Source organism: Myxine glutinosa, chromosome 5 (assembly GCF_964187855.1).
Source record: "Myxine glutinosa chromosome 5, kmMyxGlut1.1, whole genome shotgun sequence".
In the NCBI taxonomy this organism is placed as follows: domain Eukaryota; kingdom Metazoa; phylum Chordata; class Myxini; order Myxiniformes; family Myxinidae; genus Myxine; species Myxine glutinosa.
Genome location: NC_136265.1, coordinates 170703178 through 170730208, shown reverse-complemented (window position 1 = coordinate 170730208; position 27031 = coordinate 170703178). Strand labels below are relative to the sequence as shown.

The following is a 27031-nucleotide window of genomic DNA, read 5'->3' as shown; positions in this document are numbered from 1 at the left end:
TCTCAAGGTCTTTTGAGTATTTTGGTTCTTTGGGATCTATTGGGTCTTTGGGGTCTTTTGGGTCCTCTGTGTATTTGGGGGTCTTCAAGGGTCTTCTGCATATTTTGGGTCTTCGGGGTATCTTAGGTGGTCTCGGTCATTTGGATCTTTGGGATCTTTTGTTTTTCTTTGGTTCTTTAGGGGTCTTGGTGGTCTTGAGGGTCATGGGTGACTTCAAGGGTCTTCATAGGTCTAAGGGTATTTGGGCATCAGCAGCACAGTGGTCTAAAGGGTCAAAAGGTATATTCCAACAGTACGTGATTAATGGATTTATAATCCCACGGCCTCACGGGCTGTCTTTTTCGGTTTTATATATATTTGAAGAAGAAGTTTTGATCCCAAATATACGTACATATATAACCATAACCATAACCAAACCATATAACCAAATATACGTACATGTTTGCTTCATTATAATGAGATTTCTACAAAAAATTGCAACTTTCCATTTGAAAGAAGAATCATTCTCTTAAGCCTAAGGAATGGCAGACGAGCATTCAGTAAACAAATTGTGCAACAATAAAAAAATCTTCGTTCTGTGATAACACAATCTGGGTAAACCTTACTATGGAGGGGTTAATGGAGATGGAAGTGCTGCGTACACAAACCTGCTTTTTGGCCCATTGAGGAAGATGATCCACACTGAAGGGGTCATCAAGATCCGAATCAGCAAGAGCTGGAGGCATTGAGGAAAATAAATATGAAATAAATCATAAGTATCGTTAAAACAGGACAGACTAGAGAGTTCATGGAACACATGACCAGGCACATGCATGCAGTGTTCAAGTATATACTTCAAATTAAAATAAAACTAGAGAGGTTCCAGGGAACCTGAACTCAACTGGTCTATATCAATATGGTTAGAATATGCATAATAGAAGACATGCTGAATGGAGAAGGTGGATCAGACTCGGCAACGGTTGCAAGAGTGAGATGTGCATGGAAGAAGTTTCGGGAACTGAGTGGCGTGCTGACGAGGAGGGGAGTGTCGTTGAAGCTGAAGGGAAAGGTGTATGCTGCATGTGTGAGAAGTGTTATGATTTATGGGAGCGAGACATGGGTAATGAACGTAGAGTAGCAACGAAGGCTGGAAAGGGTGGAAATGCGAATGGTTCGGTGGATGTGCGGAGTATCGTTGAGAGAGAGGAAGACAAATGATGAATTGCGAAAAATGATGGGAATAGAGCCTGTGATTGATGCTGTGAAGAGGAACAGGTTGAGATGGTTTGGTCATGTGTTGAGGAAGGATGAAAGTGACTGGTTGAGAAGAGTGATGGAAATGAATGTAGAAGGAAGTAGAGGACGGGGAAGACCGAGAAAGACTTGGCTAAAGATGGTGGAAGAAGAAATGCGGGCAAGGGGGTTAACAAGGAGAGATGCAGAAAATAGGGCAAAATGGAGAAGATTGTCATGGGGACCGCAAGGCTAAACCCCGCTCTAGCAGGGAAAATGGCCTTAAAATGCATGTTGTTGTTGTTGTTGTAGTATGCATAATAGAACCACAAACTATATAGTTTATATGTGCTTAAAATATATGACAAAAATTGATTTTTCAATATGGCCGCCCTGCCCTGCCCATTTTTGGGCGTGCAATGCCCAAATGCAATCCCAAACTAGTTTATGTCTAAAAGATGCTGCATAACAAGTTTCATCAAATCTGATCAATATTTGTGACTTATAGAGCGTAGACGTCGAATTGTTTAGACGACAGACAGACAGACGACAGACGGACGACGGACACTGGGTGTCGACAAAAACTCAGCTGGACATTGTCCAGTTGAGTTAATAATGATTTTTAAGTTTGTTTAAAAAAAATTCCGGAAGTTTAGCACTATTGGTGCAGTCTTATGCACCACCCTATTTAACATGTCCAACCAAGTACTGCATAACTGGACGTTCTTGAGAGTGCAAACAAGGCGATTTGTGTTCTACAGTGTTCAAATATATAATTCAATTGAAATATCTAAAAGTTTTTTCAATCACAATAAAAGTTTTAAATATATATTGAAATAAAATAAAAATAAATATAAAAGGCTGTAGAAAAAAAAGAAAGAAAAAAAGATTGAATTGGAAGTTACCGCTGTTGTTGCACCATCTTTTGCACAACCATATTTAACACGTTACATCAGCAACTATCAGGGATGCCTCTTCGCGGTGGTTATACCCCTCCAACTCCCCAACGCAAATGGGAGGTGGAGGGCAAGCAAATCTTCCCCACTCTTCCCTGCTACCTAGATTCGTCAGGGCAGTGCGGTCACGATCAGAGTGCTGATATGAGGTCCACTCCGTGTGTCTCTGTCTTTCTCTTTCTCTTTCTCTTTCTCTTTCTCTTTCTCTTTCTCTTTCTCTCTCTCTCTCTCTCTCTCTCTCTCTCTCTCTCTCTCTCTCTCTCTCTCTCTCTCTCTCTCTCTCTCTCTCTCCCTCCCTCCCTCTCTCTCTCTCTCTCTCTCTCTCTCTCTCTCTCTCTCTCTCTCTCCTTCGTGAAGGCGGGCGCACACCATTCGGAAGTTGGCGGGATCTCTGGGTCGCTCATCGGAGATTGATCGGCTTTCTCCTTGCCGCGGTCCTGTTCGACCGGACTGTCAGCAACTATAACAACGTCAACAAAAACAACAACACATTACATTCGTTATTCATGCCTGTTGTTTCTGTCCTTCATGACATCCCTAAAAACAGTAAGTTTCCTGTTTGGAATGATTTTCAATTTTGTTTCCCTGCTAGACAGGCAGACAGACTGAAGCAATTACCTTACTTCTTTCGATGCTTGCGTTCTCGGGACGAGATTCTGTACAATTTGCCAAATTCAGAGCCAACGTATTTCTAAGTTGCAGGTTTGTGTTCTAAAGTGTTTAAAATACGTACAACATTCAATTGATATTAAAGACTGAATTAAGTTCCTCGAACATAGACCGAAGTCTATGGAAAGGAAATTGGAAAGCTCTTGGAACTGGAAATGCTCTTGGAAATTGGAACATATTGGAAAGCTCTTGGTGAACATCATCTCGGGATATGCTCCGCAGGTTGGTCGGAGCGATGAAGAGGACAGGTTCTGGTGTGCAATAGAGAAGCTGATGGAAAACGTGAAAGATGAGGAAGTTGTTGTGGTAGGAGGAGACCTAAATGGACATGTGGGAAGGAGCATGGACGGTTTTGAGGGAGTTCATGGGGGTTACGGATATGGTGTGAGAAATGAAGAAGGTGAAAGGATTTTGGAGTTTGCTGATGGAGCTGATTTGTTGATTTGTAATACTCAGTTCCAGAAAGAGGATAATAAGCTTGTTACATACACGTCAGGTGGGTCGACGACAACTGTTGACTACCTGCTGGTGCGTAGGCGAGATAGGGGGCACCTCCGGGACACAAAGGTGATCCCAGGGGAGGAGGCTGTTTCACAGCACCACTTGGTTGTCTGCGACATAAGGGTGAAAGGTGCGAGGAGAGCTCGGCGGGTGAAGTACCAACCGAGAATGAAGGTGTGGAGGTTGAAAGAGGTGACAGTGAGGGAGGCATTAAAAGAGAGGCTGAGTATGGTGGAGGATGATGTGGTTGAGCTTGAAAGTGGTTGGATGTCAATGAAAGATAGTCTGTTGGGAGCCGTTGGTGAGGTATGTGGATGGACAAAAGGACCACCGAGGCACTCAGAAACATGGTGGTGGGATGATGAAGTTGGAAAGAAGATTGACGAGAAGAGGAAGAAGTTCAAGGAGTGGCAGAAGGCGAAGGGTATGGGGGCAGAAAAGGCAGAGCATGAAAGTTATAAGGCAGCCAAGAAGGCTGCAAAGAAAGAGGTAGCAAAGGTACAGGAGGCATGTAGGAAAATGTTCGGAGAACGCTTGGATTCGGAAGAGGGTCAGAAAGCAGTATTCAGGATTGCAAAGCAGGTAGCGAAAGAGAGGTGTGATGTGATGGGGGTGAGTTGCTTGAAGGATGAAGTGGGACAAATCGTTGTGGACCCAGATGGAATTAAAGGAAGATGGAAGAGATATATGGAAATACTGTTGAATGCAGAGAATGAATGGGATGGCAACATAGAGAGTAACCCAGTTTTAGGAACGGCAGAGAAGATAACCGAGAAGGAAGTTGAGGAAGCGATAAAAGCAATGAAGAGTAGAAAAGCGGGAGGGCCGACGGGAGTTGTGGGAGATATGTTGAAGGCAGCGGGAAATTGGGGTGTGAAGAGAATGACAGAGATCTGCAATCTGGTGGTGAAAGAAGGCCGCATTCCAGTGGTTTGGGAACTGAGTACCCTCGTCCCTCTATACAAGGGGAAAGGTGACCCTCTGGACTGTGGCTCGTATCGAGCGATAAAGTTATTGGAGCATGGAATGAAGGTATTGGAAAGGGTGTTGGAGAGGAGGATAAGGAAGAAAGTGAAGATTGACGAAATGCAGTTTGGATTTATGCCAGGAAGAGGAACGACAGACGCGCTTTTTATTGTGAGGCAGTTGCAGGAGACGTATATGGAGAAGAGGAAGAAGTTGTTTCTTGGGTTTGTAGATCTGGAGAAAGCATTCGATAGGGTTCCACGTGAAGTAGTGACATGGGCATTGAGGAAGTTAGGAGTGGAGGAATGGTTGATCAGAGTCGTGATGGCAATGTACAAAAGAGCGCGCACAGCTGTAAGGACGAAGGACGGGAACAGTGGTGAGTTTGAAGTGAAGGTGGGAGTGCATCAAGGGTCGGTACTAAGTCCACTACTATTTGTAGCTGTGATGGAGGTGCTGGCTCAGAACGTAAAGGAGGGTCTACCGTGGGAGTTGTTGTATGCAGATGATCTGGTGTTGATTGCAGAAAGTATGGATGGACTGAAGGAGAAGATGAACAAGTGGAAGGAATGTATGGAGACAAAAGGTCTGAAGGTGAATATCGGAAAAACGAAGGTGATGGCAAGTGGTAAAGCATGTGGTGAGGTGGAAAGAACTGGGACGTGGCCGTGTGCTGTGTGCAGGAAGGGTGTCGGAGTGAATTCCATTCAATGTACAATGTGTGCTGAGTGGGTTCATCAAAAATGTAGTGGTTTGAGAGGGTCATTAACCAGTGTGGCAGCTACATTCAAGTGTAAGGTGTGCACAGAGGGAGCTGCAGATGGAGGAAATGTTGAGTTGGATCTTGGAGATGGCGTGAAGCTGGAAGGTGTGAAAACATTTTGTTACCTTGGAGACATGCTGAATGGAGAAGGTGGATCAGACTCGGCAACGGTTGCTCGAGTGAGGTGTGCATGGAAGAAGTTTTGGGAACTGAGTGGCGTGCTGACGAGGAGGGGAGTGTCATTGAAGCTGAAGGGAAAGGTGTATGCTGCATGTGTGAGAAGTGTTATGATTTATGGGAGTGAGACATGGGTAATGAACGTAGAGCAGCAACGAAGGCTGGAAAGGGTGGAAATGTGAATGGTTCGGTGGATGTGTGGAGTATCGTTGAGAGAGAGGAAGACAAATGATGAATTGCGAAAGATGATGGGAATAGAGCCTGTGATGGATGCTGTGAAGAGAAACAGGTTGAGATGGTTTGGTCATGTGTTGAGGAAGGATGAAAGTGACTGGTTGAAAAGAGTGATGGGAATGAGTGTGGAAGGAAGTAGAGGACAGGGAAGACCGAGAAAGACTTGGTTAAAGATGGTCGAAGAAGAAATGCGGGCAAGGGGGTTAACAAGGGGAGATGCAGAAAATAGGGCAAAATGGAGAACATTGTCATGGGGACCACAAGGCTAACCCCCGCTCTTGCAGGGAAAATGGCCTTAAAATGCCTGTTGTTGTTGTTGTTGAACATAGACCGAGGTCTATCAGACAGACTGACAGAGTGAACCAATTGCTTAACCCTGCTTTGCACTACGTGCACTCAGTACAAATGGTGCATATGCTGCTTCCTTGCATGATACTCAGCATTTAAAAGGGTAAAGCACAGAAGGCAACGGCAAACCACCCAGTATAGCCCTTGCAAATACTCTGCCTTGTCAGCACCAAAACTCTGTAAAGAGTGTGGTTGCAACAACAACATCAACAAACATAAGTGAACATTGAATACCACACGCCTTGTTAATTGCAATAGTTTGGAAGAATTACTTTACAAAAAACGATTAAACATGTCCTGAGATCCCAAGTCAACTTTCTTGAATATGTCCTGAGAGTCATAATAAAAATTTGTTTAAATATCAATTTTATTTGTATTTAAAAAGTTGTATCCCTGTGCCTGGCACACTGTTCTCACCCCATCTTCCCTCTCACCTGGATGTGAAATTTTGTTTTGACTCTAGAACCTGACGGATGTATTACCTCTGCCACCAAAGCTTTGTCTGTGCCTGTGTCTGTTTGTCTGCCTGTGAGCAGGCTATCTCAAAATGTTATTGACGGATTCAGACAAAACTTGGTGGACAGGCTGGGTGTGTGACAGGCCGAATTGATTTGATTTTGAAGATCCGGATCTGGATCCGGCGTGCCAGTGGGATACAAAACGTAAACTGTTCAGCCTGGCGGAGGTATACACTCTGCCGAGTGCCGATAGCGTTTAAGTAGAAATACCTGCTCCCTCCAGGAGCGAAATTTGATGTCAATACCTGATCCCTCCGGCAGCGGTCATTTATTGGCGTCGTATTGACGTGGCCGCACACTAAACCGAAACCAACAAACATCAGGTTGTGTGTGTGTGTGTGTGTGTGTGTGTGTGTGTGTGTGTGTGTGTGTGTGTGTGCGCGCAGAACAATTGAGTCTTTACTTCATGCAATGTGAAGACGGCATTTTAATGTTTTCCATAAAGTTCATAGTAGGGGACAATGACGGGAAAGATCCTACAATGGACACCATTTCCAATGGTATTTACCAACAAAGACCGATGTTCCCTTGCCTGGCTGACATTTGATCACGGTAACCGCACTTGAAATATCCCAAACCCAGCTAAACTCTGCGAGGATACCTTGTAAAAACAACTACCATGTGAGCACTTTACATAATTGCAGTGATGATGTGTAGGAACACAAGAGTGTCGGCCACACACCCCATTCGGATGAAATGGCTTAAGAAACAAATCTGCATATTACCACCATCAATTCAAATTGCGATATTATGTTTTCATAGGGCCAAAACTCCCCATAAATGCGCAGTTTCTCTGACGACTAAATTAAGGAAACCTCCGCACAGGCCGTTACAAAAATACAGATTTCCGCGTGCATACGGAAGTTCTTCACCCATGCAGTCGGGTTACCTTTACAATTTGGAGAGAGGTGCGAATCGCCATTCATTTCTTCATCTGGCTCTCCCTGTTCCACGTCCTCCTTGCTGTCGCTGTCCGAGGAAAGGATGTGCCGAGCAGCGGGGTTCTGTGTGATGCGCCTGCCAGAAGGACAAGATAATCAGATGCGATCCAGTGTCTGAGACACACGTGACTCCAAGAGTACAACCTTGCCAAACAGCCGTGTTTTGATACGGCTCAGAAAGCAAACTTGTAAGGTGACACTTGTCATCCAGAACGAAATCTGTTCTGGCAACACAAAACCTGTTTTCATATACAATTCCGTTTGCTGTATTTTTGAAGCCTAAATGGAGCACAAAAGCCGTGCTCTACCTGTTTTACGAGACCAAATCACAAATCATCTGACAGGCGATGTTATGGTATCCTTAGAAGTGGTTTAGCAACTTGCAAGAGGTAGCTAAAGATCAGAGAAGTCATTAGAACCTTGTCCTAACATTAATGAGAGCAATTATATCGTGTTAGTTGTTGAATTGCCTAATAACACCTTGGGTGTGTGACGAGGACGAAAAAATTGATTGCAGGTAGCTCTGCCCACACATGATGAAGGTACATTAAACACCCTGCACATAATTATGATCAATTACATGTTGGATCATACAGAGACTTCCTCCCATAATGATGGACAGTTAAGGGAGAAAAAGCAATGTTCCAGTTGAATATGGGCATAAAGGGCAATTGGATGCCCTTCCAAATTCAAGCAGATTTTATTCGAATCACAAAGAGATATTACAATCACAGCGGCACTCATTAACTCATGACAGCGCGATTACTGGAGTAATAAGCTCCGAGTAAAACGAACATGAGGAGCCGTACGAGCACAGAGAAATTGCAGCATTAAAAAAAAAACTGCAACAGGCGACGAGTGATAGAAAGCAATGAACGATGATCGCGGTTTGCTAACTGCCATGGGGAACGAGGACAAGCTGATGTTTCGGGTATTAAACCTCCATCAGAGAAAACGAGAGCGAAGTCGATGGCAAGCCTTGGCAAATCCCCACACTTCCCACAGAAAACAAAGTTCAACAAGCGATACGCCTAGGTCCCCCGTCGGTGAAGTGATGTGAGTTGACAAAGTGGAAGACGCAGAAAACATGCTATGATATGATATTTCGCTCACAAAGTTCAGACACACATGGAGGCGGCCATCTTGGATTTTGACATGGCCACCCAATTTTCAATAGCGTTCGTCTTTGTGCCTAGATACACCCAAACACCAGATTAGAAGTTGATACTTTGCTTATTTTTCAAGATATTACGCTCACAAGTTTCAGACATATATATGGTGGCGGCCATCTTGGATTTTGACGTGGCGACCCAATTTACAATAGCGGTCTTCCTTATGCCGAGATACACCCACACACCAAATTAGAAGTTGGTACTTCGCTTATTTTTCAAGATATTCATCTCACAAGGTTTGATGTGGCGAGACATACATGGCGAGACATACTATGTCTCCAAGACATACATGGCGGCGGCCATCTTGGATTTTGACGTGGCGACCCAATTTTAAACAGCGTTCTTGCTTGTGCCTAGATACACCCACACACCAGATTAGACGTTGGTACTTCGCTTATTTTTCAAGATATTTCGCTCACAAGGTTCAGACATATATATATGGTGGCGGCCATCTTGGATTTTGACGTGGCGCCCCAATTTTCAATAGCGTTCTTCCTTATGCCGAGGTACACCCACACACCAAATTAGAAGTTGGTACTTCACTTATTTTTCAAGATATTCATCTCACAAGGTTCAGACATACATGGCGGCGGCCATCTTGGATTTTGACGTGGCGACCCAATTTTAAACAGCGTTCTTCCTTGTGCCGAGATACACCCACACACCAGATTAGCAGTTGGTACTTCGCTTATTTTTCGAGATATTTCGCTCACAAGTTTCAGACATATATATGGTGGTGGCCATCTTGGATTTTGACGTGGCGACCCAATTTTCAATAGCGTTCTTCCTTATGCCTAGATACACCCACACACCAGATTAGAAGTTGGTACTTCGCTTATTTTTCAAGATATTCATCTCACAAGGTTAAGACATACATGGCATCAGACATACATGGCGGCGGCCATCTTGGATTTTGACGTGGGTTGCACCCACACACCAAATTCGAATGCGGTCCTTCGCTTACGCACGCACACACGCACGGACACATGGACAGAGGGGAAAGCCATAGTCCCCCTTTCGCTACGCTGTGCGACGGGGGACAACAAGCGTTACGCCTAGGTCCCCCAAGTGATGTGAGTTGACAAAGTGGAAGACGCAATGCGGCCATCTTGGATTTTGACGTGGCAACACAATTTTCAATAGCGTTCTCCCTTATGCGTAGATACACCCACACACCAGATTAGAAGTTAGTAGTTCGTTTATTTTTCAAGATATTTCGCTCACAAGGTTCAGACATATAATATGGTGGCGGCCATCTTGGATTTTGACGTGGCGACCCAATTTTCAATAGGGTTCTTCCTTATGCCTGGATACACCCACACACCAGATTAGAAGTTGGTACTGAAGCGCGGTGCTACGCACGCTTACTTGCTACCAAGGAGGAAGCGGACAACGCGGTTAAAACAATTAGTGTCTTTATTGACAAGAGGTCACTGTAGCACTGGCGCGCTCCGGGCTGCGCGCCCGGTGTATATCCTGAGGCCACGCCTACCCCTCGGGCGTGGCCGCCGCCCACTTGGTGCGCGGAATGATGTCACCACGCCAGTGGGCTTTCGTGTCCGCCACAGTACTTCGCTTATTTTTCAAGATATTCCGCTCACAAGGTTCAGACATACATAGCGGCGGCCATCTTGGAGTTTGACGTGGCGACCCAATTCTCAATAGCGTTCTTCCTTATGCGTAGATACACCCACACACCAGATTAGAAGTTAGTAGTTCGTTTATTTTTCAAGATATTTCGCTCACAAGGTTCAGACATATAATATGGTGGCGGCCATCTTGGATTTTGACGTGGCGACCCAATTTTCAATAGCGTTCTTCCTTATGCCAAGATACACCCACACACCAGATTAGAAGTTAGTAGTTCGTTTATTTTTCAGGATATACCGCTCACAAGGTTCAGACATACATGGCGGTGGCCATCTTGGATTTTGACGTGGGTTGCACCCACACACCAAATTAGAATTCGGTCCTTCGCTTATGCACGCACGCACGGACGGGCGGACGCACACACGGACGGAGGGGAAAACCATAGTCCCCCTTTCGCTCCGCAGTGCGACGGGGAACAAAAATGGCAAATGTTCCACCAGGAATGACCCAATTTCAAATTTAGAGTTAAAAAAAAAAACTTTTGACCCCATATGACCCCAAATCACCACCCCATGGGTCATGCATGCATTGGGGGTCAAATCCAAAACGTTACACATTTCATGTGCCCCCAAATTTTGATTGCATTTACAAAGTTTCATTTAAAAATGTTGAAGCATGTGCCCGTAATTGCATTTTTTTGGTATTTGTGTGAAGAATCAGCTCTTCGTTTGCAAAAGAAGTCCACAATAGCCTGGAATGGCGCAGCTTTATTAATAACCAACTTATACGGATCCGGAGGAGACCGACGTCTACAGCAATCTACAGCAAGAACATGCCAAGTCAAGCCTTCCTGAAAACACATTGATTCCCAGTCCATTTATATAGGGACACGTTTTATCAGGAAATCTCCGAGGGAACAAACAACACTGGGAGAGGTTCCTCCCACCGTTATCATTCGGGGGAGTCAGCTTTTCCTTATCATTTGGACCAATTGCTTCTCTGGGCTCCGAGAAAACAGAACTGTAACTCACAAAGAGAAGAGTGTATGCTTAGCCAAACAAACCCATATATTTTATGGGTTTGTGTACATGAGTAATCCAAAGCATGTTTATACAGAGTCATGCGTTGCTGAGATTAAAACAAAATATATATAGTTAACGATAGGTTCATGTCATTCTACTTGCATTACGCAAAAACAAGCGCATGTGGGCGTGGTTTTATGACCAGCCTTGAAAAAAGCACACGTATACCATTGTCCGGCATGACCTCATTTTAAACCTTTCCTCATCCAAAACTAAAACGAAGCAAAAACCCTTTATTTACTTTATGAAAATAGCATTTCTAGACAACATTTAAATCATAACACATTACGCCTAACGTCTATAACTGAACTTTAGGCAATAACAAATCTACTACTTGACATTCCTTCCTCTTGTCTCGTCGAGACAAAGTATCTTAAGAGACAACGTGCCACATCGGGCTTTATTGAAAAATAATTGTGTAATGCGGGTATTGAAAAAAATAATTGTGTAATGCGGGTATCTCCCAAGGGCATATCGTGCGCCCAAAGCGCCTCGCCCGTGCATTTGGCGAACGTGTCGTGTGGTGCGTGCTCGGAGCCTGAGGGCTCAAAACATGAAAGTTCATTAACGTTTCGGATCCACAACGAAGACGTCTGGTCCAGATGAGGTTCTGCTCCGCCAGAGGGTGCATCACTTCCCCTGCGGAACTGGCTCCCCCCACCCTTTGCAGACGCAGTCCTTGCAGATCTTCGAAGTTAATCAACGGTCATGCCCATGAGGTCCCTCACGTGTTGCTGTTCTGGGGAATACAAAATGTCGTCAGTATCTTGTGTCTCAATTTCCTGGTCAGGGTACAGAGCGTAAAAATCCGAATCCGAATCACTTGAAGCAAAGAGATCCGCAACATGTGGATCAAAGAGATCCGAAACATTTGGATCAAAGAGATCCGAAACATTTGAAGAAAAGAGAGGGACTTCCTTTATGTCAAAGTCTCCCATGGGCGCCTGGTCGGCTTGCGGGTCTAGGATATCCACGTCGGGTCCCTCGACCGCCAGACCCAGTGTCGCAATCAGATCCATAGTTGGGTCAGAAGGGGGCGTGCAGCTGTCAGCTTGTAATACATAAGCAGCGTTAGCCAGTACACGCAAGGGGTTTATAGCACAAGTATCACAGTCATCACATACACCGTTACAGGCAGCAGCCAGTTCCCACATGGGATCCACACAAGTATCACAGTTGTTACAAAATTCAATGCAATTTTCTGGAGCGCCGGTCGCAACTGCCTTGTTGAAGGACCCGTTCAGGTCGACGGCCTCTGTGGTCAGAGCCATAGTTGTTGTCGGCGGCTTTTTCACTTTCCATCCTGTAAAATACTTTCTCATACAGAGGAGGACTAGAGATTTCATTAGTGCCCCCCAAATTACTATCCCGATTATCACAGCCAGTGCGGTCAATAACCACTTCACTATGGTGCCCGTCCATCCCTGGAACCAGTCAGTGAGCCAGCTAAATGTATAAGAATTTTCGCGCGCGATCCGATCGATCGTCAGGGCGTGGCTAGTTTCCCTTAGTCTCACTATTGCGGCTGACACTCCTTCAGATGGATCGGGTATGTAAGTGCAACATTTTCCCTCTATAATTCCGCATACCCCTCCTTTCTCTGCCAGGAGCATGTCCAAAGCCACCCGATTCTGCATCACCATTGTACGCATGTGAATTACCGTGTCCAATAGTATGTCATGAGCCGTAGCGGTGTCGTTTGCCACCTTTTCTAGGGTCAAAGCCAATTTGTCTATTCGGAAACTATCCATGACTGTGCCCGCTCCTGGGAAGAAGAAACCAAACACCTTTTCCCCTAGGCTCCCGTGTAGTTTAGTGGTTCCATCTTCGTTCATGACTGACCTCTTATAACGCCTGTCCAAGGACTTTGGGTCTAGCTCATCCAGTATCTCGACGTCAGGAAGGACTGAACCCAGATAACATGTGCCCCCCCAATTATTTGGTAAATAGGGGTAAGCCTTGTCGCCGCATATAAACATTGTCCCATGGGGTGGGACCAGGTGGGTGGATAAGCACTGGAGTCCCTTTACCACCCCATTAATCCTACTAACCCCCCTAAAGAATGTTATAGCCGTTATGTTGTGGTTGTGTTTATCTTGCAGTACTATTCGTAATGTAATCCCCGAGCTCCCTTGTCCCAGCTTTCCGGGGAGAGTGTAGGCGCATTCTGATTCTCCCATACGCAAGTGGCCGGAACCCTGGAGGCAGACCTTCCCTTTCTGTGGTTTGACCCAGACGGGGGCAGGCCTCTCGGCCACATGGGCAATCATTGACGGGCGATAATTAAATTGTCGATTGCAACTCTTGCCGTTGTCAACCCCTTCTCTTTCCAGCGTGGTGACTAAACATGGGGGATCGATAGGTTGTGAGCAGAGGTCATTGAGGGACAGAGGTAGCACTATCATGTGTATTCCTGTGGTGCCTGCTTGGGGAAAGCGCATGCACGACCAGCGGTGTGTCCTATTTTGAATTGTTGCCACCTCCCTGGCCACTTTCCAATATGTGTTTTCCCCCCTCTTTGGGGCCTTATCCTGGGGTTGTGGCGTGAGTATGTATTCGATGCATGGTATGTAGTTCCTTTCGCCACCGGCCGCGCCAGGGGTCCAGACGCTGCACCGGACCTGCATAGTCATGCCTTTCTCTAGGCGCGTGCGTGTTTGTAGCTTAAAATCAGGGGTTCCCCATTGGTATCCTGGTTGGGCCAAGGTCTTAATGCTAGCTTGCCCGTCTTCCCGGAACTCTCGTTGCTTTTGTAGTACCATGCCAACGCGTCCAGGCCCTGCCGACGGTGCTAGCCAATTTATGTTCACCCAATTTGTGTGCAGGGCTCTCTGTTCGAAACATGGTAGTGATACTCTTTGTCCCCATGTTACGGTGAGGTGTCGGGTTTCGTTTTCGCATCTATTGGAATCGGAGTTTCCCCTAGCTGCTGTCGCTATCAATAGTATTGTACCTATGATTAGGCCCATCCTTACTGTGTTCTGGGGGTGTGGTGTCTGGTGCTTGTATGGCCAACTTACAGTGCGTGGCGTGGATCCACGAAGTCTTGCCCTCGCAAAAGACTGCCGTTGGTGTAGTCAGCAACACCTGGACTGGTCCCTTCCACCTTGGTTCCAAGGCGTTCTTGCAGGTGAAGTGCTCCACGAACACCTGGTCTTTTTCCTCTGGTGGAACACCTGGTCCACAAGTCTCCTGGGAGCGCCTGGTCTACAGGTCTCCAATTTCCTAATCCACTTTTTTCAAGTGGATCCAATTTTATCCAATATTCAATTTTTAAATTCAATCCCATTTAATCCAGTCCAATTCAAATTAAATTCAATCCTTCTCTCAGCATCCCATTACCTGTTTCCAACATCAATAAAAATAAAATTATAAAATTAATAAAAAATCAATCATCTCAACTCTCAAATCGAATCAAAAAAATAAAAATAAACGAAAATTACTTCAGCGAGAGTTTCAACTAGAATTACCACAAACAAACCACCATTAACCTCCATTAACACAAACAAACCACCATTAACCTCCATTAACACAAACAAACCACCATTAACCTCCATTAACCTCCCCCTATTATTTATTTATTTTCACGAATAAACAAATAATAGAAATAACCTGGTCTACTTCCAATTTCAATTCTGGTCAGTTCTGGTGTCTGGTCACACACAATGTTTTCCTCACCCACTGTGATTCGCTCAAAATAGATTCTCACTGTTATGTCTGAAATTCGTCTCATGAAAACCCATTCAAGAGTCCGGTGTGACAGACAGCCAAACACATAGACACGCTGAAGACCCCAGGGTACCCATCAAACTAGCTTGTCCCCAGATCAACAACACAGCGAAACATGTAATTTTACTAAAATAATCACTTACTCATAACTAGCTGGATAACTAGCATAACTAGCTCAACACCTGGAACTCATAACTAATACTCATACCACTAATTACTCATAACTAATAATTACTTCTGTAATTACTCATGCCAATACTTACTCAAAATAATGTAATATCCCAATCTTCACCCTTTATGCAAATCGAAGCACCCCGGACAACCCACAACCAATATCAACCACTGTAGCCGCCTTCCCCTCCAGGCAGCCACACGCAGCCTCATACATCTCCACCCACGTCACACAAGACAACAGCCAACCAGTGTGTCCACCACACAGAAACCTTTGGCAATGCAACAACCGAACACCCAGACAACCAACAACAAAACCCAATCCATCTCCATGGCTCATCAAGCAGTTCCAACTTAATCCAGCTTCACATACCGATTTCCCCAAAAACTCGTGAAACTTCACCCCCATTCTGGAAAAACCCTGGACTAAACCCTGACACCCTAAATAACTTCAGACCCATCTCCAATCTACCCTTTCTGTCAAAAATTTTGGAACGTGCTGTGGCCACTCAACTCAAACATCACCACTCTGCCAATAACCTGTATGAAACATCCCAATCCGGATTCTGCTCCAGCCACAGTACTGAAACTGCTCTCCTCAAAATCACCAGCGACCTTTTCTCTCCTCTGATGCCGGCAACCTCAACATTTTCATCCTCCTCACCTCAACGCCTCCTTTGACATCATCAATCACACCATCCTCCTCACCCTGTTTAGACCAGCTTGTGCCTATTAAACCCAAATCAGTTCACTCCCAAGCCCACAAGGACCACCTACAGCACTGCAAAGATGTCCTCTACTCCACCTACTACCCTCAAATTATCCACTCTGGCTCCGGAATCCCAAAAGCACTCTTCTCTACAATAAACAAACTAAATAAACAAACTTTACAACGTGAACAAAACTCCTCAGCGCCCTGGATACCGCCACCTTGCTCCACACACCTGTTGGTGCACACCTGTGCACTCACACCTGGTGCCACCTGCACCCTCCTTCCTTCCTGGACCATTCATCCAAAGCAAAATTGACAGCATCTACAACAGCTTAATCACCACAATTCACTCCCCCTTAAGGTGTCCCCCAAGGTTCAGTTCTTGGCCCCCTCCTCTTCGTCCTGTACCTATCCCCCCTTGGTCACTTAATCCGTCATGCACCATAGCCAATGCACCATGGTCTCCAATTCCACTGCTTCACCGATGACATCCAGCTTTTTCATCTCCACCAAATCGTGCTCCACCACCACCCACTCTATCCTGACAAACTGCCTAACTGAAATAAAATTCTAGCTTCAGATCAGCTTCCTCGAACTTAACTACGCTAAATCTGAATTAATCTTCATTCCCCCCAACATCGATGGTTTCCCAGTATCCACATCCGGAATCTTGGCATCATCATTGACCAAAACCCTCTCCTTTGAAAAATACACTAAACAGATCATAAAGACCTTAAACCTTAATCATAAAAACTGAAAAATGCTTCGCCATGGAATAGTCCACCACTCATGTAAATAATCATAAGAGTTCTGCGAAACATCTCCATCTTTAAAACTTAGCCAACCAAATTTAAACCACATGTTTTCCCCCCAGAAACAAGTCACATTCTTTGTATATTGCCAACATTGTTCATCGTTTAAGTATCATCCAGACCTAAATTTTTATAAACCATCAACTTGTAGATGCATTTATTTATATCCCATTAACCCAAGAACTCTCAATTGCTTGGTTATATTTTAGTAATGTCATATATCCATATTTCCTTTCCAAATTGTTCCTGATATACACATTAATCCCATCTGTCTTCGTTTCCAGATGAACTCAAATCAGGAAATCAACACAAATCCTTATTACCTCCAATCAATTCAAAATTAAATCAAACAATTTAAAACCAGATCGGATCAGCGATCAAAAATCACTTTTCCAATCAACACATTCCAAGCAACAATTCATTCAAAGACCAAGCTTAAAAACACAACTCTCATCTTACTGTGACAAGTAAGCAACCAACCTACTTCACACTAAAACAAATAACTTTTCATCACCCCTTTCTTCTCCACCGCCTCTTACACTTAAACAGATCATAATTACTCACTCATACACTATTGCCCATCACCCAGTTGCCCCAAACCCAAACACAGGTTTGAAATCCCAGTAGGTTGTTCTTCAATCCCAACCATCATGTGATCCCAACATCTCTCCATTTATTTCGTTCCTCATGGGGTTGGTGTTTTATGGCCTTTACCTCTTACCCAATCACACTGCACATTATTCCCCGTCCTTGATGGATAATTTTACATCCAGATGGGCACAGCATCCCATTTTTGGCGACCCAGCCCTAAAACAAGCCCCTGGACTCCTTGCAGGCTGGACCAAAACCCCCGGTTTAACGTGACTCAAATCCATCTCAAATCCCCACAGCTCGATCGAACACGTCACTGTACTCGACCCGGTTAAATTAAATTCCAAGCGTACTGTACCTGACTGACGCTTCCACAACAACAAAAAACTCGATATTCTCTGTCCACTAATTATGTACATGATTTTGGTTTTACCCACAATATAATGTCCCGATATTCTCCAGATTTAAGTCCTATATATCCTGTCGTTAAAGCAACACCCTGTAGACTGACTCCGCCTGTCGTTCTTCCAAGGTTAGTGAATTACCTCTGACCTTTCCCTTGCATATCTCGAACAAAGGTCAACTAAACTTTAAAAGGTCAAACTTCGAATTGGGGTAACCAGCGCTTTATTTTTCCGCAAATAATACAAGTCCGGCGTCATTCCCTGCAAGAACCACATCCAGACAGACAAATGACCCTTATTGAGGCTCTACATCGCAAAATGCTAGCTTCTACGAATCCAACAACCGTCACACTTCGTCCAAGGACCTTCCGTACGAGGCGTGCTTCACAATGCCCATCGCACATCCTTCCTCGTTCGCACAACGCTTCATCAACGCACCTCCTCGCGCCCACACCTTGGCACAAGCCACACCACATACCGACAGTTGAAACCTCGACCGTCCTCCTTCCTCGGATCAGCGTTCTGTTGAAAACGTGACATTTCTGTTCAAATTATTGAATTTCCAAATACTCTCCCTGCAGCGCCCGTGAGGCAGCTTGTCCCACATTATCTGCCCTCAGACCCATATGTGTTTTAATAACTTAACCTTATCAGCATCGTTCGCCAGCATACCCTTTGTCCGGCGCATCGATCATCCCAAATGCTTCGATGCATCTTCCAGCCGCCACTCCGCACTGTACCTTACTGTATGAACAAGACTTCCTGAGTTCCTGTTGGAACTTGGCTCCGGAAATTAATTACTCTGTCTTGAAATCGTTTATTTTAGCCATCTTAAATAAATCCATCCATCTATCCATCTTATAAATCCATCTTAAATAACGTATTCGTCCTGTGACATTGCCTGGCATATATGTCGCAGCCGGCCACTATTCCGACATGGCTCATGACTCATGTCTAATTCTGACAAGAAGATGAAGGATGAAGGACATGACATGAAGAAGAAGATTCTGACAAGATACTGACATGTGAACGTCCGACATCCAGCAAAGTCGAAATGACCCACAATGCATTTGGGCACACACTTCCTCTGTGAGTGGGCGAGTTATCGCCGGCACTCTGAGCAACCTCATCGCACCCGACCCCAAAATGCACTATATGACACCAATTTCAAAGGTGAGCTGCCTCAGCGATACATCCCACACATACAATCCACAATATCTGCCATTGAATGAACTCTTCAATTCAAGTAAAACACACATATTGATTCGAATTCTGCATTTAGCGAAAAAAAACAGCCCATCCTGCAACCATCTCCAATAAACCGCTTCATATCAACAGTAGATCGACAAGGGCACTCCGGGTGCTTTCCTGACCCGATTTATATCAATTCGCTTCCCAAACAACTCCCAAACAGATGAAAATCCGGACTCAGTTCAGGACCTCGCCTGTTCTCTCGGATAGACGTTAAAATGGACATTCCCGGCCTGAATTTCCCGCAAGTCGAGCAGATCGCTTACAAAGTTTCACACCGAAACCCTCTGCTTTGCACATGACACACAGACAAACACATTGGCCAGACACACACGTCAATTAACATCCCAATATACATTCATTCCTCATTCATGTTACATCTCTCATTCAAGGAAAAGGATTTTTTTGGGACGGGTTTGGACGGGGGGTGGGTTGAGGTGGAAAGGGGAGGCAGGGCGGGGGGTGTTGGGGTGTTGCCTAGAGCCCCGGGGCTGAGCTCAGGTCTTGGGGGGGGGGTTGGGGGCATGGTGGCTACCTCCCCTTTCGCGGGGTCTTGGTCCGGATTATGGACGAGCGGCATTAGCCGCTGATTTGCTTGCTTAACTACCTCCTTAATTGTTTCACCTGGCCCATTTCCTGTGAGCTTATTTATTTTCTCTTGTCCACCAGATCCTGGCCTGCTTTATCTGGACCTCTTGTCTAGAACTTCCTGGCTTGACCTCGTAGTTGTCACTACCTTCTTGTCAAACCTACCTGGTACCTACGCATTTCACCCTTCCTGGCCATGTCCCTTTGGCCGTCTAAGTTTAGCCACAGCCCTTCGTTCCCTGGCATGCAATGGCATACCCCATCTTGTCTCTGGGCTGTTCCTTCCTGGAAAAATCTTGGCCACCCGGTTTCAACCTATATGGCTGTCCGACCTCATTTTCCCCTCCTGGTGCTAACTGTAACTTTAAGCTTACTGTTAAGTCCTTACTTGTATCCTTACTTGTTTTATCCTGGCTTTAACAAAGCTACGCCATTCTGAGGCCTAAATGAGCCTCTACTTACAATTTCTGTTCGAGTGCAGACAGCGGGGAAGACAAGGAGACTGAACCCGCGCGAGGGAGGAAGGTACGAATTTGGAATAATAGCCCTCTGATATAAAACAACTCCCACCTTTACTCAAATCAACGTGCCGGCGCCGGCCTCAGGTCAGCCTTCCTCCTGTCCCTCGGGCTCCGTTTCCCGTCCTCCGCGTCTGTTGACACCCCACTCCTGGTACCATCTGTGAAGAATCAGCTCTTCGTTTGCAAAAGAAGTCCACAATAGCCTGGAATGGCGCAGCTTTATTAATAACCAACTTATACGGATCCGGAGGAGACCGACGTCTACAGCAATCTACAGCAAGAACATGCCAAGTCAAGCCTTCCTGAAAACACATTGATTCCCAGTCCATTTATATAGGGACACGTTTTATCAGGAAATCTCCGAGGGAACAAACAACACTGGGAGAGGTTCCTCCCACCGTTATCATTCGGGGGAGTCAGCTTTTCCTTATCATTTGGACCAATTGCTTCTCTGGGCTCCGAGAAAACAGAACTGTAACTCACAAAGAGAAGAGTGTATGCTTAGCCAAACAAACCCATATATTTTATGGGTTTGTGTACATGAGTAATCCAAAGCATGTTTATACAGAGTCATGCGTTGCTGAGATTAAAACAAAATATATATAGTTAACGATAGGTTCATGTCATTCTACTTGCATTACGCAAAAACAAGCGCATGTGGGCGTGGTTTTATGACCAGCCTTGAAAAAAGCACACGTATACCATTGTCCGGCATGACCTCATTTTAAACCTTTCCTCATCCAAAACTAAAACGAAGCAAAAACCCTTTATTTACTTTATGAAAATAGCATTTCTAGACAACATTTAAATCATAACACATTACGCCTAACGTCTATAACTGAACTTTAGGCAATAACAAATCTACTACTTGACATTTGTCCTTTTGACCCAGACCCACAAGGCCCAAGGGACAGGACCAAAATTATACTGCTCTTGCACCTTCTTGCCATATGGTGATCCTAACTAAGACAAGTTTGGTGAATTTCTGCACAATTCTTCAGGAGATAGCGTGACAGACAGACAGACAGAAATACAGAGGGAGGAAGAACAGAGGGGGCAATGGACAAACAGAGGGACGGACTGAGGAGCGGGAAGAAGCACGAATGGACAAACGGAGGAATGGGTGGATGTGTGGACAGAGGGAGGGACAGACAAATGGACAGATGGACTAGCAAAGCAACAAAGACGGATGGAAAGAAGAAGGGACGGGCAAAGGGAAGGAGGGACAGACATACTGTACAGACATAGAGACAGATGGAGAGATGGGCGTAAATAGTCCAGACAGACAGATGGAGGTCAGAGGTGGAGGGAGGAATGGATAGAGGTACAGACAGAGGGAAGGACGGATGGATGGAGGTACAGACGGACCAGTGGAGGTACGGACAGACAGATAGAGGTATGGATCCATGGATAGACATATGGACGGACGGATAGAGGGACAGAAAGACAGACAGGTGGATGGATGGGTAGACGAACAGAGACAGACAGAGAGAGCCAATTACAACCCCCCCACCCCCCACACCTCCCCTTTTTTTTTTTAAGCGTGGGGATAAAGAGTGAGACGGGAGAGGCGAGAGCTGATAGAGGGTGGGAGTGAGTCAGAGTGAGGTCAAGAGTCAGGCGACACATGGGGTGAGAGTAAATCATTTTGACAAGGACGGGTCACGGGGTTTTGGGGTTAAAAATCAGGGGGACTGTGAGAAAAGGGAAATAATAGGGAAACAATAGGGAAACAAACAAGAAGCAAAAGAAAGACCAAGGTCATATAAATAAACGAAAGCCGAATTTACAAGTTATGAAAAATGATATAAATGGAAGAGATTTTAAAAAAAAAAAAGAAAAAAAAAAGGAGAAGAGTAGACACAAAAGGAAAAGGAAAGAGGAGAGAAAATAAGAAAATGAGGGCAAGGGAAAGGACAAGTGAAGAGAACAACCAAAAATGAAGAAGAAGTAATATAGATAAAAATCTGTTGACATCATCCATTGTTTTACCTGTCTGCCGACGCAGATATAGGCACTAGTCTTCACGAGCAAGACGAGATAATCATTCTACAGCGATAGGAAAGTTCTTTCCTTAACTGGACACATCAAAAAGGCGTGAGGGCCTTTGGTCTCTCGAGTTAACTCAGTTAGGAAACGAGGCCGGACGGATTATGGCTAGACACCCTGCGAGCTGTTCAGACACTCAGGCAGATTCAGTCTGGTGTAATTGCCCCCCTGGGAAGTATAGATCATGAACAGTAGTAACGTTGGAACAAAGCAGAACAATTACATGTTGTGACCGAAGTACACTGATTGGCTAAGCTCGGAGTGGTATGTTCACAGCAAAGGTGAACAGGTGCACAATGTACTCTGGAGGGAATACACTATGGCTCTGAATGGCTGAGTGTAGAGTTCTGTGTTAGAGTGTGGTTTAAAAAATCTCCTTTTTCACTTTTTCTGCAATGATAATAATAATAATAATAATAATAATAATAATAATAATCATCATCATCATCATCATCATCATCATCATCATCATCATCATCATAATAATAATAATAATAATAATAATCTTACTATAATTCACCAAATGTCCGTCCGTCAGTTCAAAGGTACCGCAAAAACGGCTCAACAGATCGCAACGATATTTTGGGTGGGTATTCCTGGGACCCCTGAGAGTAAAATAGGCCATTGTAGCGACCCATGGGTCCCCCAAGCAAGACCGGCATCAGAATCTCCTTGCTCCAGCCGGTGACGTCACCGGTGGGGATCCACGGCGCCAGAGTGGCTGGTCACGTGACCGCCAAAGCGTGCCGCGCGTGCGGGTATAATGAGCTTCACCTGTGGATCACGTGACCACCGAAGCACGCCTCGCTTGAGAGGCGTGGCTTTCGGTTTCGGTTTCGGTTTTGCTTTATAATGCAGCCCGATAAACGGGTTTTTACAGTGTTCCCGATTTGGTTTTACGAATAAACATCTTCTCGGACGAGTTTGTGCCTTGCCATCCTTTTGTCCGTATCATGCTGGAGCCCGGACACCTTCACTGGTGACCCCGAATTTGAACACGCAACCCCGACTGCCCCCGCACGGATGCGGGGGCTGCGAACGGACACGGCAAGCACGCCCTAGCCAGGGAAGCCACCTAAGCTGGTGACGCCGGCTTCTCCCGCACGGCTTCGGGCGCAGTTTCGAACGCGGTTTCGAAATGCCGGAGTTTCGGAAACGACGACGGCCATGACTATGAGGTTCGCGCACCGCGCTCGGCTCCTCCTCTACGACCAGAGGGGCGAGCCTACTCCAAGACCCTCCAAAGGCACGGCCGCTTCGTCACCCTCGCGCAACTACTACTACAACTACAACCGCAACTACTTCTCCGACCCTGCATCCTCGGGAGGCCCGCGAGGAACCTCGGCAGCCTCCCCCGAGGCCTTGACCAGCGCCTCGGTTGGCTCGCCCGCTTTTCGCGTGCACCGCTCGAGCCTTCTCGGCACTGCACCCGCGAACTGCAACCTCGGGAGGCCCGCGAGGAACCTCGGCAGCCTCCCCCGAGGACTTGCCTGGCCCTCGGCCGCCCCCCGTCCACTGCATCCCCCGAGGCCTTGACCAGCCCCGCATCCTCGGGAGGCCCGCGAGGGACCTCGGCAGCCTCCCCCGAGGCCTTGACCAGCCCCTTGGTTGGCTCGCCCGCTTTTCGCGTGCACCGCTCGAGCCTTCTCGGCACTGCACCCGCGAACTGCAACCTCGGGAGGCCCGCGAGGAACCTCGGCAGCCTCCCCCGAGGACTTGCCCGGCCCCCTCGGCCGCCCCCCCCGTCCAACCACCCGCCACCACACCGGACCCCCCCTGCCTGCACCCCTCGTCCGACCATCCACCACCACACCTGACCCCCCCACCCCCCGCGACCGGCCAGGGGTCGTTTCTGTCGGGTCATCCGGACCCCCCTCAGGTTGACCTCCCTGGACCAAGTCCATTCTGGGGGGGGCGTGTGTAGCGACCCATGGGTCCCCCAAGCAAGACCGGCATCAGAATCTCCTTGCTCCAGCCGGTGACGTCACCGGCGGGGATCCACGGCGTCAGAGTGGCTGGTCACGTGACCGCCAAAGCGTGCCACGCGTGCGGGTATAATGATCTACACCTGTGGATCACGTGACCACCGAAGCACGCCTCGCTTGAGAGGCGTGGCTTTCGGTTTCGCTTTTGCTTTATAATGCAGCCCGATAAACGGGTTTTTACAGTGTTCCCGATTTGGTTTTACGAATAAACATCTTCTCGGTTGTGCCTTGCCATCCTTTTGTCCGTATCATGCTGGAGCCCGGACTCCTTCACCATATTGTTTTTCCAATTTTTCAAAGTTTTCCAATTTTCCAGTTTTTCCAAACACAATGGAATAATATTTACCGATATGAACAGTGATGTGGCTTTTGTCGAAATTCTACAAATACTGTTTATTCTACGTACCAGGAGAGAGAGTAGATCGGCTCCTGACAAACTCTTCCGATATAAACGTGTGGCTCCGAAGTAACATGGCAGCGTGTGCGAAGCGACTGAGAAACAGGTGTAGCGGCCGCTTCCGTGTTACAGATTCGACGCGCACTCTTCACACATAAACGTGCGACTGAGAAAGACGTGTAGTGGCCGCTTCCGTTTTGCAGAATTCAATCTTTTTTTCAAAATGGGCGCCATGTACCGTTTAGATTTTGATGATTTTGTGTGATATGATTTAACGGATGTTTATATGAATCGTTGGAAAAAATTTTTTAAAGCCTTCAATTTCTGATATTTTGCCTTTTCATTTGGGCCTCCCAATTGAAACCCCGCCCGTAGCGCGGGTACCGTTGCTAGTAATAATAATGTACTGTTACGCAACTGTGATTAACACCACAGTTACGGATGGCCGATTTGCGAGACTTTAACTCCCGAGGCGAAAACTCAATGGCGGATTCAAACTCAACACAAACGCGCGGAATGGTGGGACACAGCGAAGGCTCCGCAACCTTACCTATTAAAATCAAACACCCAGGAAACTGCGTTCAAATATATACAGAAAATAATATAAGGATTTATTATGGAAAAGTAAAGCCAGTGAAAAAGCCCGCCGGTAAATCTAATATCCTAGATCGGGACGTCCCCACACGACTGACAGCAAACACAAAACGAGGGAGATGAATACGAAAATAACACGTCTCGTCATGTAAAGTGTAAACGCGGAGATCGGGCTTATCTGGCTCCTTTCGTCTTCAGTGTAACACGGCCCCGCGCCTCCAAGCGCCACCAGGCCTCGTCGGTTCAACGGCACACCCACACCACGAGCTCCCTTGCTCCAAAGGTCCAACGCAGGGCTGCACAGAGCAGACGAACTCCACTTGACCAGGGACAGGAAGGACTCCTTTTAACTCCACTCGACTCGACTCTCTGCGGGAGTGCTGGCAGCCAAGTGCCAACTGTTCAGTGCCAACTGTTCAACGAACTGCAACGAACTGCTGCGAACTGCCGCGTGCTCTGTGTGCTCGGTGTCCTCGGTGTGCTCGGTGTGCCAACTGCCGACTGCCTCAACTCCCCACCAACTGCCGACTTGATCGCTCATCGACGTGTGTGTCCGTGTGTGACTGTGTGTCCTGAAATGGCGTCCGACCGTCGCATATATTGGTGGCCGATGACGTCACATTGGCGCACTCCTCAGCCAATCACAGCCTCCCAACTCGCCGGCTCGCCCCGGCCACGCCCTCTGCGGCATGCTCCACTCTCGCTCACCGACCCCCGCGGTCCCTGTGCTACAACACGTGTCAGGCGAGGTTTGTAGGCCTTGGAGGTGTAAACGGTGGCGGTGTATTGTGGCGGTGTTTTTGGCCTGGTTTCCTGTCCATTTATTACGAAGTCAATGTCAGGGAAAGGGAATTATTTAATGTTGCGCTAAGGACCTAACTAATGTTTATGTGGTTTGCAGTGCCATAATGGACAAAGGTTTGACTACCAGGTGAGACTCACAGGGGCGTTACCTTTAATCCCTCACTATTTAACACTCGGACCTCCAGGTAGATCCACAATCATACATCTTACCCCGACAAACGCCTAAACATCAATAACTTATTACATGTAGAGTCCCTGTCACGACAGCCGAATACCTACCTATTCAGATCTACCTAGCTCTAGATGTTACTCTACTAAATTCATAACAGTACCATGCCCTATGTGGAGCGTCGGTGCTGCCGAAGCAGTGACGAGGCTGCATTCCTGGTTGGATCGCCAGTTCTCGTCACTCCAACTCAGGAAATTTTTGTTCATGATGCGAGGGAAAGTTCACCTACTCTTCGCGAAGGACACCGTGGGATCTTTGACGCTGACCAACTTATGTTGGCAGACAGGATGTGCAGTTTAACGTTCATCCGAGGGACGGCACACACATCAATGAATCATTCTACCTGTGAAACACTGAAATGACGGTTTATAGCAGGGTCAGATTCAAGCTCAGGCGAGACAGCTCAAAGGTGAATGTGCGTATCTCAAGGATATCCTGCCAACCTGTAAGTAATCAGTTTGAGAAGAATTGCTTTCCTACATGTTCATCTTATCTCCCTCCTGACAGAACCTGACAACCACACGTTGCCATCTCATTTCAAACCGCTGAACGGAACAATGCGAAATTTAACAAATATGATCACCTGTGGGGATAAAAGTTGGCAAAAAAAAAAACCCGCCATCGGTCACGTGGTTTGGCAGCCATATTGGATTTTAAAAAATCTACTTCTCCGAAACCAATTAGCCAATCGATACGAAACTTGAAATATATGTTTACATACTGATGGGGGGAAAATATTTGCAAACTATGATATCATCAGTCATGTGGTTTGGCCGCCATCTTGAATTTAAAGAGAAAATAGATAAATATTTTCCAGAAAACCGCTTCACGGATCAATACGAAATGTCACACACATGATGAGCTACTGATGTGGGAAAAATAAAAATGTAAACTATGAGATCATCAGTCACATGATATGGCAGCCATCTTTGATTTAAGGAAAACCTTTAAACATCTTTCTCGTGAACTGCTGAACGGATCAATACAAACTTTCATATATATGATCAACTCACAATGAGGATAAATATTTCTGAACTATGACATCAGTCATGTGGTATGGCAGCC

At 46.2% G+C, this 27031-nt stretch overlaps 1 protein-coding gene across 5 annotated transcripts in view; it reads right to left on the bottom strand.

The window, feature by feature from the left end:
• LOC137426748 (mitogen-activated protein kinase-binding protein 1) overlaps positions 1 to 27031 on the bottom strand; it is a 214895-nt gene that overhangs the window by 60884 nt on the left and 126980 nt on the right. For all 5 annotated transcript variants that reach the window (XM_078779071.1, XM_078779067.1, XM_078779068.1 and 2 more), the window contains 2 exons: positions 7234 to 7361; positions 648 to 715 (listed from right to left, as the gene is read on the bottom strand). In XM_078779071.1, the coding sequence (XP_078635197.1) occupies positions 648 to 715; positions 7234 to 7361 (196 nt within the window). The remainder of the gene's footprint in view (positions 1 to 647; positions 716 to 7233; positions 7362 to 27031) is intronic.